At 41.3% G+C, this 16,733-nt stretch overlaps 1 protein-coding gene across 4 annotated transcripts in view; it reads left to right on the top strand.

The window, feature by feature from the left end:
• MARCHF6 (membrane associated ring-CH-type finger 6) overlaps positions 1-16,733 on the top strand; it is a 155,955-nt gene that overhangs the window by 62,260 nt on the left and 76,962 nt on the right. For all 4 annotated transcript variants that reach the window (XM_045005038.1, XM_045005037.1, XM_045005036.1 and 1 more), the window contains 4 exons: positions 7,415-7,580; positions 13,531-13,723; positions 14,240-14,301; positions 16,127-16,159. In XM_045005038.1, coding sequence (XP_044860973.1) covers positions 7,415-7,580; positions 13,531-13,723; positions 14,240-14,301; positions 16,127-16,159 — 454 coding nt within the window. The remainder of the gene's footprint in view (positions 1-7,414; positions 7,581-13,530; positions 13,724-14,239; positions 14,302-16,126; positions 16,160-16,733) is intronic.

Here is a 16,733-nt window from a genome sequence, read left to right as displayed (position 1 = left end):
TCTTCATACTAGCAATAGTGGTAGGTTTAGTACCTTAGAGTTGGAATGTTTGTTCTCCTTTCCCCTTTTTTTAAAAAACAAAAACAAAACCCCAAACATTTTTGTTTTTCCTTTTCCCATATTGAAGGACTTGAACAGCTTTTTCTTCTGTTGAGAATACTGGGCTCCCTGAGATGTAAAAGGTGCCTCTTTTGTTGAGAAGCAGTCCCTGTGAGTGGTGGTCACTTGCAACAAATACAATACTCTCACGTTCTAAGCAAGTGTAAAATCTGCTCTTCTTTTAAGGGTAGATCCCGTAGAAACAAGGAATTAAAAATAGACTATTAATGAGGGAGCAAGCCTTAAGACCAGCTTCCAACCTGGATACAGAGAATCCTGTGCCCCATCATCATCAAGATCAGTCACCAAGAGCTTCCAAGGGGAAGATGGCACTGAAACCCTGGTCTTTCAACACTATCTTTGACTGAGTTTACCAATAATTGCACTGCTCGTACTGAGAGCTTCCCACTCCAAGTATAAGGAGAGTGATTAAAGGAGCAAAACAGAATTCCTCATTACAGAAGATCCAGTCACTGGAGACCACAGGCCTCTGCAACATCATCCATGCTGATGTCGAGTTTTGTTGTACTTCCAGTACTGCAGAAATTCCTGTACCCAAAAGACTTTATGGTGCCAAATGAACCTTAATTTCTGCTCCTTGCAATCTCCAGACACCTCTTGGTAGTGAGGTTGGCTGGGTCACTGACTGCTCATGTTTCTGGGAGGTGTACCTCTTCTCCATCTTTGACCATTCGCAAGGAGGAGTTGTCACCTCCTGTACAATATGTGGAGGAACATTTTGATTCAGACTATGAACTTTTTGTTCAAGGATCACCAATTTATTCCAGGAGACGACATTTTCTGTTGCAGCTGGACACCAGATCCCTGCCTTGGGATCACCAGCTTGGATTCCTCCTTCCAGGCCTTATGGGTCTCCCTCATTGGCCTTATTGGGATCGAGGGGCAATGTACCTCCAGCAATTTTGAGGGACCTCAGCTCAGCTCAAAGAAGACTCCTAGATTTGACGGCCAGAATGGACCATCATGAACATCTGGTCTGACTTCCTGCACATTTCAGGCCACAGAACCTCGCCCACCTGCTCCTGTAATAGACCCCTAACCTCTGGCCAAGTTATTGACATCCTCAAATCATGATTAAAAGACATCTAGTTATAGAGAATTCACCATTTACTCCACTTTAAACCTGCAAGTGACCCCTGCCTCATGCTGCAAAGGAACGTGAAAACCGCTCATGGTCTCTGCCAATCTGACCCAGGAGAAAATTCCTTTCCAACTCCAAATGTGATGGTCAGCTGGACCCTGAGCATTTCGGTAAGACCCACCAGCCAGACACCTGAGGAAGAATTCTTTGTAGTGACTCAGAGCCCCCTCCCCATTTAGTGTCCCATCACTGACTGTTGTGGATACTTGCTACCAGCAGTTGCAGATTGGCTACATACCTTTGTAGCCAGTCTTATCACTTCATAAACTTATTACGCTGCATCTTGAAGCCTTTTTTTTTTGTTGCCTCCTAACTGCTCCCCAGAACTTCACTTCTCTCATGGTTAGAAACCTTTGTCTAATTTCAGGCCTAAACTTGTTGATGGCTAGTTTATATCCATTTGTTCATGTCAACATTGGCACTCAACTGAATAACTCTTTCCCTCCTTGATATTTATTTCTCTTATGTATTCATAGAGAGCAATCATATCTCCCCTCAGCCTTCTTTTGGTTAGGTGTGGTATGGCGGTATGATAGGCAGTTCAAACAACTTCACTGTTCTGAAGTCTAGGCCTGCAGATAACTCTCAAAGTCAGTCTTTACTTTGACCAACTAATTATCTATAGGAGCGCTTCTGGATTCGATAATGGCTGGATCTTATCTCCTCCTCAACAGGTTCTTTGCTCTTAAAGGACTTTATGCAAAGAGAGCAGCTCAGGTCTCAAGTTCCAGCAAGGGCATGTCTGCAAATGCTGGGACACCTGGTAGCTTGTTTTTTTGTGACACATAATGTCAGGTTGCATCTTCGATATCTCCAGAGGTGGCTCAGGAGTGTTTATGTAACCAACACACACAGTTGCAGCAAGCTGGTATCTTTTTGATAGCAGTCACTCACCTGGTCGATGAATCCATCCAAAATTTGTGCAGGAATTCCTACGGTCATATTAACATCGGTCACTTCCCTCTTGGGATGAGTCCTCACACAGGCCAGGGCAAATGGTCACAACAGGAACAGTGCTTGCATATCAATCTGTTGGAATTAAGGGTGGTCAGAAATGCTTGCCTCCACTTTCTTCCCCTATTCAAAACAAGTCCATCAAGATCATGACAGCATAGCTTGCGTATATTATATCAGTTGTCAGGGCAGAGCGCGTATACCCTCACTCTGCACCGAAACTATAAAGATTTGTAGCTGGGGCGTAGCCAATCGGATAGTCATCTCAGCTTGTTACCCCCTGGGTATATACAACATTATGGCGGACAACCTGAGCAGACATTTCTCCCTTAATTAGAGTGGGAGTTGTACTCTCGAGTCCCCAGTGAAATATTCCCAACTTGGATTTCCAAAGGTTGAGTTTGTTTGTTTGTTTATTTATTTATTTATTTATTTTGCTGTGGAAGCCAACACAAAAGTGGGAAATTCTGTTCCAGCAGGGGGCTCAGTCCTCCCTCTCTAGGAGATGCTTTCGTCATTACGTGGAGAAAAGGTCTTTTCTACGCATATTCTTCAACTCCATTGTTTTTAAAGTATCAGAGGGGTAGCCGTGTTAGTCTGGTTCTGTAGAAGCAGCAAAGAATCCTGTGGCACCTTATAGACTAACAGACGTTTTGCAGCATGAGCTTTCGTGGGTGAATACCCACTTCTTCGGATGCAAGTAGTCATCCGAAGTACTTGCATCCGAAGAAGTGGGTATTCACCCACGAAAGCTCATGCTGCAAAACGTCTGTTAGTCTATAAGGTGCCACAGGATTCTTTGCTGCTTCTATTGTTTTTAAAGGTCCTTATCAAGATCACACAGGACCAAGCTACAGTAATTTTGATTGGACCAACTTGGGCAAGACAAGTTTGGGTTATTTACCTCATCAAACTCACTTCTCACCCTTTGTGGTGGCTTCCAATCAAAGCTTAACTGTTGTCTCAGAATGTGGGTCAGACTTTTCACCCCAGTCTGAATATCCTGCAACTACAAGCTTGGTTTCTTAATGGTTTTAGGGAATGGAGACAAAGTGTTTATCGGAAGTACAAAAGATAGTGTTAAATAGCAGAAAGGAATCTACTAGACTTACATACATCAGAAATGGAGAAGATATAACCTTTGGTGTAACAGATGCCATCTTTCTTCTGTCCAATCATTTCTTTCATCAATTTTGGATTACCTGTTGGAAGTAAAATATTCAGACCTTTCTGGGAGTTCCATCGAGGTTCATTAGGGGCAGTAACAGCTTTCCATGTGCTAATAGACAGTTTCTTGGTATTTGCTCATCCAACCACAGTGAGATTCCTGAGAGGACTTATCAATTTTTATTTTATTTTATTTTTTTTAGATTAGAGCCCTTATATCATTTTGGGATCTCAGCCTGGTTCTTTACCATCTCATGAAACAACCCTTTGAGCCGTTAACTACGTGCTCACTGCTACCTCTGTCTATGAAGACGACCTTCTTGGTAGCCATCAGTTCTGTGCAAAGGGTTGGGGAGATGGGAGCTTTAGTGGGAGGCTCTTCCTTTACTTTGTTTTTCATGGAGAAGGTATCTTTATGACCTCATCAAAAGTTCTTACCTGAAGTGTTCTCTGAATTTCATATTAACCGAACTCTTCACCTTCTGTTTCTTTTCCTACGCCACATCAGTCTACAAAAGAGTGTGCTTTTCATACACCAGATGCTAAGAGGGCATTATACTTTCATTTGTATGGGACTAAGCCATTCAGGAAGACTCCCTAGACTTTGTTTATATTCCAGATACGTGTAAGGGAGTCCCTGTCTCCACTAAGAGACTTTCAAAATGGGTCTCTGGATGTATTATTGCCTGTTACGGGAGAGGTAACCACAGTGAAACCGTAAGAGTGACTGAACTCTACTAGATCACAGTCTATGGCTGTAGTTGTATTCAGATGTTCCCATTGTTGAAATCTGCAGGGCTGCAACATGGTCCTACGAGTGCACGTTTTCCAACCACTATACCCTAATTCATGCTGCAAGATCAGATGCGGCAGTAGGCAACAAAACTTTTTGTTCAGTGATGGACTCTGCTCTGAAATCCCCACCTCCTGAAAGCGTTGCTGCTAGGGAGTCACGTAAAGTGGAGCACCCACAAGAATACTACTCAAAGAAAGTGCAGTAACTGGAGTTCTTTGAGATATGTCCTTGTGGGTGCTCTACTACCTGCCCTCCTCCCCTCTATTTCAGAGCTGTAGCTGTGATCTTTATGGTAGAGAAGGAAAGAAGGGCAGTTTATCCATGCAGCCCTGTATAGCCTCAGTATATCTCACAAAACTGAGCAACTGGGCAATAAATTGCCTGATGAATTTCAGTGTTGATAAATGCAAAGTAATACACATTGGAAAAAGTAATCTCAACTGTACATACAAATTGATGTGGTCTAAATTAGCAATTATCACTTAAGAAAGAGATATTGGCGTCATTGCGGATAATTCTCTGGAAACAGCTGCTCAATGTGCAGCAGGAGTCCAAAAAGCAAACAGAATTTAGGAACCAGTAGAAAAGGGGTAGATAGGTCTTCAGAACATGACCTATGAAGGAAGGCTGAAGGAATTGGGTTTGTTTACTTTGGAAAAGAGAAGACTGAGAGGGGACATGATAGCAGTTTTCAGGTATCTAAAAGTGTGCCATAGGGAGGAGGGAGAAAACTTGTTCTCCTTAGCCTCTAAGGATAGAACAAGAAGCAGTGGGCTTAAACTGCAGCAAGGGAGGTTTAGGTTGGACATTAGGAAAAAGTTCCTAACTGTCAGGGTGGTTAAACACTCGAGTAAATTGCCTAGAGAGGTTGTGGAATCTCCATCTCTGGAGATATTTAAGAGTAGGTTAGATAAATGTCTATCCAGGATGGTCTAGACAGTATTTGGTGATGCCATGCGGGCAGGGGACTGGACTCGATGACCTCTCGAGGTCCCTTCCAGTCCTTGAATCTATAATAAGACAGTCAATATAATAATGGCACTATATAAATCCATGGTACGCATGCACCTTGAGTACTGCGTGCAGTTCTGATCGCTGCATCTTGAAAAAAGATATACACCGCTACCTCGAATAATGCCATCCGATATAACACGAATTTGGATATAATGTGGTAAAGCAGTACTCCCGGGGGGGGGGCGCTGCGCACTCCGGTGGATCAAAGCAAGTTCAGTATAACACGGTTTCACCTACAACGCGGTAAGATTTTTTGGCTCCCCAGGACAGCGTTATTTCGAGGAAGAGGTGTATTAGAACTGGAAAAGGTACAGAGGAGGGCAACAAAGATGATTCGGATTATGGAACAACTTCCATATAAGGAAAGACTAAAAGAACGGGAGCTGTTCAGTTTGGAAAAAAAGATGACCATGGGGGATATGATTGAGGTCTATAAAATCATGAGTAGTGTGGAGAAGGTAAATAAGGAAGTGCCATTTACCCCTGCACATAGCACAAGAACCAGGGGTCACCTGATAAAATTAATAGGCAGCAGGTTTAAAACAAATGAGAAGAATTACTACTTCATACAACACACAGTCAAGCTGTGGAACTCATTGCCAGGGATGGGAAGGCCAAAAGTATAACTGGGTTCAAAAAGAACTGGATAAGTTCATGCAGGATAAGTCCTTCAATGGCTATTAGCCAAGATAGTCATGGGTGCAACCCTATGCTCTGGGTGCCCCTCAGTCTCTGATTTCCAGATGTTGGAACTGGATGACGGGGGATGGATCACTCAGTAATTACCCTGTTCTACTGATTCCCTTCTGAAGCATCTGGCAGATATTGGGTTAGATTAGGGATCTCCAAATTTTGAGACGAAGGCCATATTAGATTTTTTTAAAGGGCTTTGCGGGCCGAAGCGACTGTGAAAGAAATTAAATATATGCAAATATATGCAAAATAGTTAAAAAACAACACTACTGTGTCAGTGTTGCATTAAATTCTAAATCAGGTATAAAAGTTAATTGATGCAGGTACTGTGAAATCACACAAAATATTTGTCAATACATTAAAAATTTCACATTTTTTTTATTTTATTTCTAAAAACTCACACATTTGTATCACACAAATACTGTTTAGTTCTATTAGTGCTGTAGTTCAGATTTAACCATTATGAAAGTGTTAATTTCCATCTTCTTTACTCCATTTATTGGAGATGTAATTAAGCATCTGGCTTGTATTTTTACTCTAAGGCAGGGGTCTGTGCCTGCTCAGCTGCAGCAGCAACTCTCCCCTAAGTTGGCTCCCTCTGCACAGCTCAGCTGAGCTACCCCCTTTCCCCCTGAGCTGCTGCCGGCAGCCCCTCCCCCTGCCTGCTCGGCATGCCTGCTCAGCTGCAGCCTGCCTGTTTGCTTCTCCCTGTACCTGCTTGGCTGCAGCAATGGCTCTCCCCTAAGTTGGTTCCCCTTTTGGGGGGACACTGGCTCCCGGGGGCATTCACCCCTCTGCACAGCTCAGCTGTGCTGCTGCCCTGCGTGAGCTGCTGCCGGCAGCCCCTCCCCCTGCCTGCTCCGCGTGCCTACTCAGCTGTTTGCTTCTCCCTTGTTGGTTGGAGGGCCAGACAAATGGAAGAACCTGGGCCAGATCCGGCCCACGGGCCATAGTTTGGAGACCCCTGGGTTAGATAGAACATTGGTCTGAACCAGTATGGCCGTTCTTATGGTACGAGGCACAAGGATGTGTAGGACCTGGGCAGAACAGCCACTGTTACCAAAGATTTCCAATTAAAGGTGCAAGGGCGCATGAGCAGCTAAAGTGGAACACCCACAGGGGTGCACATCTCAAACTCCAGTTACTCCAAAGGTGAGTAACCTCTCCTAATGTCACAGAGTGGTCAATGAGACCACTGGAAAAGTCAGACTTGCATTAATCAAAGCCTTTGATAATTCTCAAAGGAGTTAAGATAAACCATGTTGTGAATTGATTTAAGTTTAAATATATAGTTTTCTTCAGTAAAATAGTCTTCTAAGAACATTTGCTTTGTTCCTTTTTTCCCTTGAAATGGAAATATTACTTGTATGTACATTCCTTACTAAAGGAGCTGGGAAACGTAGCTCTTTAGATCACAAAATGAGAACTTAGTTTAACTGATTGTGACTGAGGAATTCTATGTGAACAAAAATGATTGGGTTTTTTTAAACAAAAATATATTAACATAAATGTCTTGTTCTTTTTAACAGGGAAAATTTATTGGCGGACTGTTTGCAGGGTTGTTTTGTGGTGACCTGCACACTCTGTGCATTTATCAGTCTAGTGTGGTTACGTGAACAGATTGTCCATGGAGGAGCACCACAGTGGTTGGAACAAAATCAACAGCCACCCAATGGTCTTGGCCAACAAAATGAGGTAAAAGTTTGTAAAATGCCCATTAGTTTAAAATAAAGTGGAGGATGGAAGGGGAGGATGTGCACATGGAAGAATAAATGGTGAAAAACCTGTCCACTTCAATTTAATACATTTTACTGCAAGGGGATCTTATTTCTACACTTTCAAATATACAGTACTATGTAACGAGGAGTCCGGTGACACCTAGAAGACTAACAGATTTATTTGGGCATAAGCTTTTGTGGGTAAAAAACCCCATTTCTTCAGATGCATGGAGTGAAAGTTACAGATACACGCTAAGTATACTAGCACATGAAGAGAAGGGAGTTACCTTACAAGTGGAGACCCAGTGTTGACAAGGCCAATTCAGTCAGGGTGGATGTCGTCCACTCCCAGTAATTGATGAGGAGGTGTCAATACCAAGAGATGGAAAATTGCTTTTGTAGTGAGCCAGCCACTCCCAATCCCTATTCAAGCCCAATTTAATGGTGTTAAGTTTGCAAATGAAATGTAGCTCTGCAGTTTCTCTCTGGAGTCTGTTTTTGAAATTTTTTTGTTGAAGGATGGCTACTTTTAAATCTGTTATTGAATGTCCAGGGAGACTGAATGTATCCAAGGGTGCTGAGAGAGTTGGCTGATGTGATTGCAGAGCCATTGGCCATTATCTTTGGAAATTCGTGGCAATTGGGGGAGATCCCAAACCATTGGAAAAACGCAAATATAGTGCCCATATTTTAAAAAGGGAAGAAAGAGAACCCGGGGAACTGCAGACCGGTCAGCCTCACTTCAGTCCCCGGCAAAATCATGGAGCAGGCACTCAAGGAATCCATTTTGAAGCATTGGAGGAGTGGGAGGTGATCAGGAACAGTCAGCATGGATTCACCAAGGGCAATTCATGCCTGACCAACCTGATTGCCTTTTATGGTGAGATAACTGGCTCTGTGGATATGGGGAAAGCAACGGATGTGATATATCTTGACTTTAGCAAAGCTTTTGATACAATCTCCCACAGTATTCTTGCCAGCAAATTAAAGAAGTGTGGATTGGATGAATGGATTATAAGGTGGATAGAAAGCTGGCTAGATTGTCGGGCTCAGTGGGTAGTGATCAATGGCTCGATATCTAGTTGGCAGCCGATATCAAGTGGAGTGCCCCAGGGTTTGGTCCTGGGGCTGGTTTTATTCAACATGTTTATTAATGATCTGGATGATGGGATGAATTGCACCCTCAGCAAGTTCGCAGATGACACTAAACTGGGGGGAGAGGTAGATACGCTGGAAGGTAGGGATAGGGTCCAGAGTGATCTAGACAAATTGGAGGATTGGGCCAAAAGAAATCTGTTGAGGTTCAACAAAGACAAGTGCAGAGTCCTGGACTTAAGACGGAAGAATCGCATGTACTGCTACAGGCTGGGGACTGACTGGCTAAGCAGCATTTCTTCAGAAAAGGATCTGGGGATTACAGTGGATGAGAAGCTGGATATGAGTCAGCAGTGTGCCCTCGTTGCCAAGAAGGCCAGTGGCATATTGGGCTGTATTAGTAGGAGCATTGCCAGCAGATCGAGGGAAGTGATTATTCTCCTCTCTTCGGCACTGGTGAGGCCACACCTGGAGTATTGCATCCAGTTTTGGTTCCCCCACTACAGAAGGGATGTGGACGAATTGGAAAGAGTCCAGCAGAGGGCAACGAAAATGATTGGGGCTGAGGGACATGACTTACAAGGAGAGGCTGAGGAAACTCGGGTTATTTAGTCTGCAGAAGAGAAGAGTGAGGGGGGATTTGATAGCAGCCTTCAACTACCTGAAGGGAGGTTCCAAAGAGGATGGAGCTAGGCTGTTCTCAGTGGTGGCAGATGACAGAACAAGAAGCAATGGTTTCAAGTTGCAGTGGGGGAGGTCTAGGTTGGATATTAGGAAACACTATTTTACTAGGAGGGTGGTGAAGCACTGGAATGGGTTACCTAGGGTGGTGGTGGACTCTCCATCCTTAGAGCTTTTTAAGGCCCAGCTTGACAGAGCCCTGGTTGGGATGATTTAGTTGGTGTTGGTCCTGCTTTAAACAGGGGGTTGGACTAGATGACCTCCTGAGGTCTCTTCCAACCCTAATATCCCATGATTCTATCAAGTGTTCTCCTACTGGCTTTTGTATGTTACCATTCCTGGTGTCTGATTTGTGTCCATTTATTCTTTTATGTAGAGACTGACTGGTTTGGCCAATGTACATAGCAGAGAGACATTGCTGGCACATATCACATTAGTAGATGTGCAGGTGAATGAGCCCCTGATGGTGTGGCTGATGTGGTTGGGTCCTCTGATGGTGTTGCTAGAGTAGATATGGAGACAGAGTAGGCAACAGGGTTTGTTACAGGGATTGATTCCTGGGTTAGTGTTTCTGTGATCTGGTGTGTAGTTGCTGGTGAGTATTTGCTTCAGCTTGGGGGGCTGTCTGTAAGCAAGGGCTGGCCTGCCTCCCAAGGTCTGTGACAGTGAGGGATCATTTTCCAGGATAGGTTGTAGATCGTTGATGATGTGCTGGAGAGGTTTTAGCTGGGGACTGTATGTGATGGCCAGTGGTGTTCTGTTATTTTCCTTGTTGGGCCTGTCCTGTAGTAGGTGACTTTTGGGTATCCGTTTCGCTCTGTTAATCTGTTTCCTCATTTCCTCAGGTGGATATTGTAGTTTTAAGAATGCTTGATAAAGATTTTGTAGGTGTTTGTCTCTGTCTGAGGGATTGGAGCAAATGCAGTTGTATCTTTGGGCTTAGCTGTAGACAATTGAACATTTGATGCATCCTGGATGGAAGGTGGAGGCATGTAGGTAAGTATAGAGGTCAGTAGGTTTCCGGTATAGGGTGGTGTTTATGTCACCATCACTTATTTGCACGTAGTGTCCAGGAAGTAGATCTCTTGTGTGGACTGGTCCAGGCTGAGGTTGATGGTCTGGTGGAATTGTTGAAATATTGGTGGAATTCTTCAAGGGCCTCCTTCCCGTGGGTCCATATGATGAAGATGTCATCAATGCAGCGTAAGTAAAGGCGGGGCCCTAAGGTATGAGAGCTGAGGAAGAGTTGTTCTAAGTCAGCCATAAAAATGTTGGCATACTGTGGGGTCATGCGGGTACCCATAGCAGTGCCACTGATTTGAAGGTATAAGTTGTCCCCAAATCTGAAATGGTTGTGGGTGAGGACAAAGTCACAAAGCTCAGCCACCAGGTGTGCCGTGGCCTCCTCAGAGAGATTGTTCCTGACAGCTTGTTAGTCCACCCTCATGTGGAATATTGGTGTAAAGAGCTTCTACATCCATGGTGGCCAGGATGGTGTTTTCAGGATGATCACCAATGCATTGTAATTTCATCAGAAAGTCAGTGGTGTCTCAAAGATAGCTAGGAGTGCTGGTAGTGTAGGGTCTGAGGAGAGATTCCAAGTAGTCAGATAATCCTGCTGTAAGAGTGCCAATGCCTGAGCTGATGGGGTGTCCAGTATTTCCAGGTTTATGGATCTTGGGTAGCAGATAGAATATTCCTGGTCGGAGTTCTATGGGTGTGTCTGTGTAGATTTGTTCCTGTGCTATAGCAGGGAGTTTCTTGAGCAGATGGTGGAGTTTCTTTTCTCAGTGGGGTCAGAGGATAGTGGCCTATAGAATGTGGTGTTGGAGAGTTGCCTGGCAGCCTCCTGTTCGTAATCTGACTTGTTTTAATGACTACAGCACCTGCTTTGTTAGCCCCTTTGATTATGTCAGAATTCTTTCTGAGGCTGTGGATGGTGTTTTGTTCTGTACGGCTGAGGTTATGAGGCAAGTGATGCAGTTTGCTCACAATTTCAGCCTATGCACATCTGCAGAAGCACTCTATGTAGAAGTCCAGTTTGTAATTTCGACCATCAGGAGAAGTCCATGCAGAATTCTTCTTGTAGTGTTGATAGGAGGTTTCCTGTGGGTCAGTGCACTGTTCAGTGGTGTGTTGAAAATATTCCTTCAGTTGGAGACAGCAAAAGTAGGCTTCCAGATCACCGCAGAACTGTATCACGTGCATGGTGGTGGTGAGGGTGCAGAAAGAGAGTCCCTGAGATAGGACAGACTCTTCTGCCGAGCTAAGTATGTGGTTGGGTAGATAAGCAATATTGTTTGATGAGTTAAGGGTACCGCTGTTATAGTCCCCTGTGGCATGTAGGAGTTTAGATAGTTTACTGTCCTTTTTCCTCTGTAGAGAAGTAATGTGTGTGTTGTAAATGACTTGTCTCGTTTTTGTAAAGTCCAGCCACATGGAAGTTTGTGTGGAAGGTTGATTTTGTATGAGAGTCTCCAGTTTTGAGAGCTCATTCTTGATCTTCTGTTTGCGGTACAGGATGCTGATCAGGGGTTCCTCAGTTTCTTTGAGAGTGTGTGGCACAATCTCTCACCATAGTCAGTGTAGTATATCAATTGCAATGGATTTTTTTACCTTCAGTCCATTTGGTATGATGTCCATCTGTTTGCACTTGGAAAGGAAGATGATGTCTGTCTGTATCTGTGCGAGTAGGAGCCCGTAGGAGAACACTTCAGTCTCCCTGGACATTCAATAACAGATTTAAAAGTAGCCATCCTTCAACAAAAAAACTTCAACAATAAACTGCAGAGCTACAATTCATTTGCAAACTTAACACCATTAATTGGGGCTTGAATAGGGACTGAGAGTGGCTGGCTCACTACAAAAGCAATTTCCCCTCTCTTGGTATTGACACCTCCTCATCAGTTATTGGGAGTGGACCACATCCATCCTGACTGAATTGGCCTTGTCAACACTGGGTCTCCACTTGTAAGGTAACTCCCTTCTCTTCATGTGCCAGTATATTTATGCCTGTATCTGTAATTTTCTTTCCATGCATCTGAAGAAGTGGTTTTTTTACTCACGAAAGCTTATTCCCAAATAAATCTGTTAGTCTTTAAGGTGCCACTGGACTCCTCATTGTTTTTGTGGATAGAGACTAACACAGCTACCCTTCTGAAACTTAGTCCTATGTAAATTCACCAGATCACAGCTGTAATGTGTACAATATACATTCCTGAACCATTGATTATGCAATAAATAATTTTCTAGCTATCATGGTTCTTACGACCCCCTATGTATAATATAGTAAATCTTTTAAAATAGGATTTAGTGCTTGTGAAGTTGAATTTGTAACCATGATAAAGCAAGTTTGAAGTGATATGGTCAGGTTATTTTTTTTTAAATGACTACCTGAAAAATATTAGTTTCTGATAGAACAAAATTTTTCACTGGTCTGTGGACAACTGGGTGGTCTGTGGAACACTTACTGGTCATCTAGGGAGAGCTGGCTTGCTTGTGGTGCTAGCTCTCCTTCTTTCCAGCCTTAAATTGCATTAAACTAAAAATATATTTTCCTAATAATACTTCCACTTCAACAATTGTAGTTGCCTGAGAACATCTCTCAAAGTTGTGTTCCATACTTTGGTAAAGTTTAAGTCTTCTATGCTAGAATCCCTTTTAAACAGTATGTTCTGAATTATTTATTTTATTTTTAAATTTCATTTTTTTCTCCATAACTATTGATTATCATAAGGGTCTGTCATCAGGAGAGAAATTGACTATTCACCGATTACTGTCAAATGCACAAACTCAAAAACAAAAAAACAAACAAACAGAAAAGACTTTCCCCAACTTTTTCATAAGTATCAATTTTAACTATATGGATACAAAATGTTAACACAGAAGTATGGTTCTTTAACTTAACCGTGTTCTTAAATAATGTGTCTTTCTTGCACACCACTAAATTGAATCTCTAGAAATCCAATAAGATAATGATATTGTCAACATTTTAGGAGGTATGTCATTGCCAAAAGCAATGGCTTGTGTTATGATTTAAGTGGAACCAAAAAAGTTGCCTTTTAATATGTTTGTTTTTCTGGACATTGATCAAAGCACAACAATACTTTAATTAATTAAAGTGAAATTGCACTGAAATCTTGTCCCTGCAGGCTCAGGGGGTAGGAAATGGTGGAGGTGAAAATGCTGCACTTGATCAACCTGCTAACCCACCTGCTGAGAATGCAGTTGTAGGCGAAAACCCAGAAATTCAGGAAGAACAGGGAGATGAGGAAGAGGAAGACAATGAAGATGAAGAAGATGCTGTAATCGAAGATGCAGCAGATGCAAACAATGGAGCCCAAGGTAACAGGTGACACAGAGCAGGAGCATTTCCCTAAAATGATCATATAAAATAGTTATTGAAAAGAAGTGAAAATGGAAATTCTACTTTTGTGGCTGACATCTACATTTGTAATTAACCTATATAGGGAAACTACTAAGGCCAGTAGGCTCAGAGTTCAGCCTGCTTACCTCTTCTTGTGTGTATTGCAATGTTTATGTAGTTTATTTTTTTTAATGAGCACTAAAACACTTTGCAGATAAGAAAAGCCAAAACTATAAGCAGCTATGTGGTTTCAGGCAGCCCTACAATGAGAAACTACTCTGCTTCTCTTGTCAAAAGGGAAATGGCACTAAGGAAGTATTTGTTGCAACTTTTGAGGAGAAATTAAACTTTTAAAATGTTCTTTTGACTTGTATCTCCATTGATATACTGAGTGAGCTAAATGGTGTTTTTGCTAGTTTAAATCATAATACAGCTCTGACTAACATGCTGCTTTGGGTCAGTTGATACCTTTAACAATTATAATATCTCTGTAGATGACATGAATTGGAATGCTTTGGAATGGGATCGAGCAGCAGAAGAGCTTACATGGGAGAGAGTGAGTAAGAGCCATTCTCCTGAAGTATTCTGAGATTTTTCTGTCACTAACTTGTATTTGAAATGACTTTAAACCTAATAGAAAATTTGTTCTGATACTTTGATTTCATGTAAAATTTAACTGTGATAGATATTAGTGACTCCAAAAAGTAATTACGTTAAAAATACTGTATACCATATTAAGAAACAATTAAAAAAAGCATTTTTTTGATTGCTGTGAAGAAACATCGCTAAGAACATCTTTCAACAAGGCACTTTTCTCTTCAGTTTTGCTCCTAAATTTGCCAGCAGATGTTAAATGGTGCATAGCTTAAAAACTAATCTTTCTGTGAATGTATGTATAGATATAGTAAAAATAAGTATACACTTTTATAACAACAAACAAGAATATGTACAAGAATGATTTCCAATACAGGCTCATCTCATTTCGTTTTCTAGTTTATAAATTCCATAACTAAAACTTTCCCGCAATCTATAGCATGATACAATAAGGAGATGGAAAAGGTCCTCTGTTAACAATACAGAATGCTAACTGCATTGTCTTGTTTAATAGACATTTGGTGAAAAGGACTCAAGATAAACTCAAATTTCTGACCCTTTCTTACCTATTGGACTTTGCTAAAAGGAGTAATTCGCTCTTTTGTTTTCTGCATAAACATTATGCTCACTTTTTTTAGTGATATATATATTCCAGAACTCTCTTGCATACTTGAAAAATATTTTAATTATTTTCAAAAACTTTTCATGAATACATATGTTGTCTTCAGCATTTTACAAAGTTTAAATGCAATAGTCTCATAAACCTCTCTTAGATTTCTGTGCCAGTCTGGGTTTGGGTATAGTCCCTTCTTGCCTTCCTGATGGGGACAGTACATTGAGAATTCTTGGTGGTGTCATCCTTGAATGTAAGAAGCTTGGAAGCTCATTTGAAGTTTCAGCAGTAGTTTACATGATGTTTATTAAGTGAAATATGTGAGAACCATGAGACCTTGAAATGTTAGCTTAAAATTTGACATACAAGAGAGCCCCAAACTGTGAACAATTCCATTAATCTTGAAGTGAAGGAGTCTGGACTGGCATAGAAGATTTTAGAGGAGCGGGAAAAGAAAATTCTTAAAAAAAATCTTTTTCCTTGTTTTGTTTTTTTCTGTGTGCACTTTCTGAAACATATGTACTAGTAAACGGAGGATATTTTTCCCATCTGCAAGTCCTTTCCTGTTTCAGACTTGAACAGCATGAGATACAACTGGTCTAGAACTGAGAGCTGTTACTGCATTATATTCTTGATGAAATCTCATCTGCTCTTATTCTTTCATGGGTAATACTCTGCAGCTAGAAAGCAAAATTGTATTTACACAAATCTTGTTATACAAGTTCTCCGACCTCAGATTTCATGTATTTAAAATTCAGTTAAATCACTAAATAAATGCTGAGCTGCTATAATTAGGTAAATAATTCATTTCCTGAGCTAAATTAAAATTGTCACCATTCACATTCTTGAAACAGGACTCTCTCTGAAATAATCAGTTAAATTGTAGACTCTCTTTGGTTTACATGAATTACTATACATTTAAACAATTGTGTATTAAAATATTGCTGCCTTTGATTAGATTACAGTACTGAACTAGACCATTTTAGAGTTCCTTACTATAGGTTTAAAAACTTGTGTTGGGGAGCTGGTCTGATTGTCCAGTAGTATAAGGCATGCAGCTAACCAGAGCAGTAAAAAGTGGGTTTGAAAAAGAGTGACCTTGAAACTGGTTGTGGGAGTATGAAGATTTTTGAATATAGAACTGTGAATGAACTCAACTTTCTTTTATTCTTAGATGCTTGGGCTTGACGGATCTCTGGTTTTTTTAGTAAGTGAAGTCTTATAGTTCAAGAATAGTTTTTGCAGTAAGCTTATTTTTAAGGAAACTAATAACTTGTTTTATGTAGACTTTAAATAAAAAGTCTGTTCTGTAATGTATGAAGCAGATTTCAAATGTTTCATCGATGTGGTAGGTTTAAACAGATTTTCTTACTTTATCATAAACTTGATGTGTCATGCATTCACATGGATGATATAATTTTTTGTGGCAATCAGATACTGCTATGGTGGGTCCTCCATAAGGGTACAATTTTCAAAAGGGCCTCAGTAACTTCGATATTTTTTTTAGTGAGATTCAGTTCTTTTTGAAAACTCCATGCTAGAGATTTGGGCCTTGTATACACTTAAAGCAGCAAAAAACTTTTAGAGTTAGAATGCCAAAGCCCTCCTTGTGTAGTCACACCCCTTACCAACTGCTTACCAACATAGTTATGTTGGTAAAATTTTATGCTTAGACCCAGCTTTAGGTAATATAGGCTATGTCGGTCTTTAGTTACTTGTGCTTATCACAGTTTTAATTTTGTGTTGACGTGCAGCAATTTTCTTAGCTTTTATTGTTTAAA

Source organism: Mauremys mutica, chromosome 2, assembly GCF_020497125.1.
Source record: "Mauremys mutica isolate MM-2020 ecotype Southern chromosome 2, ASM2049712v1, whole genome shotgun sequence".
Classification (NCBI taxonomy): Eukaryota; Metazoa; Chordata; order Testudines; family Geoemydidae; genus Mauremys; species Mauremys mutica.
This window is presented reverse-complemented; position numbering and strand designations above follow the sequence as displayed.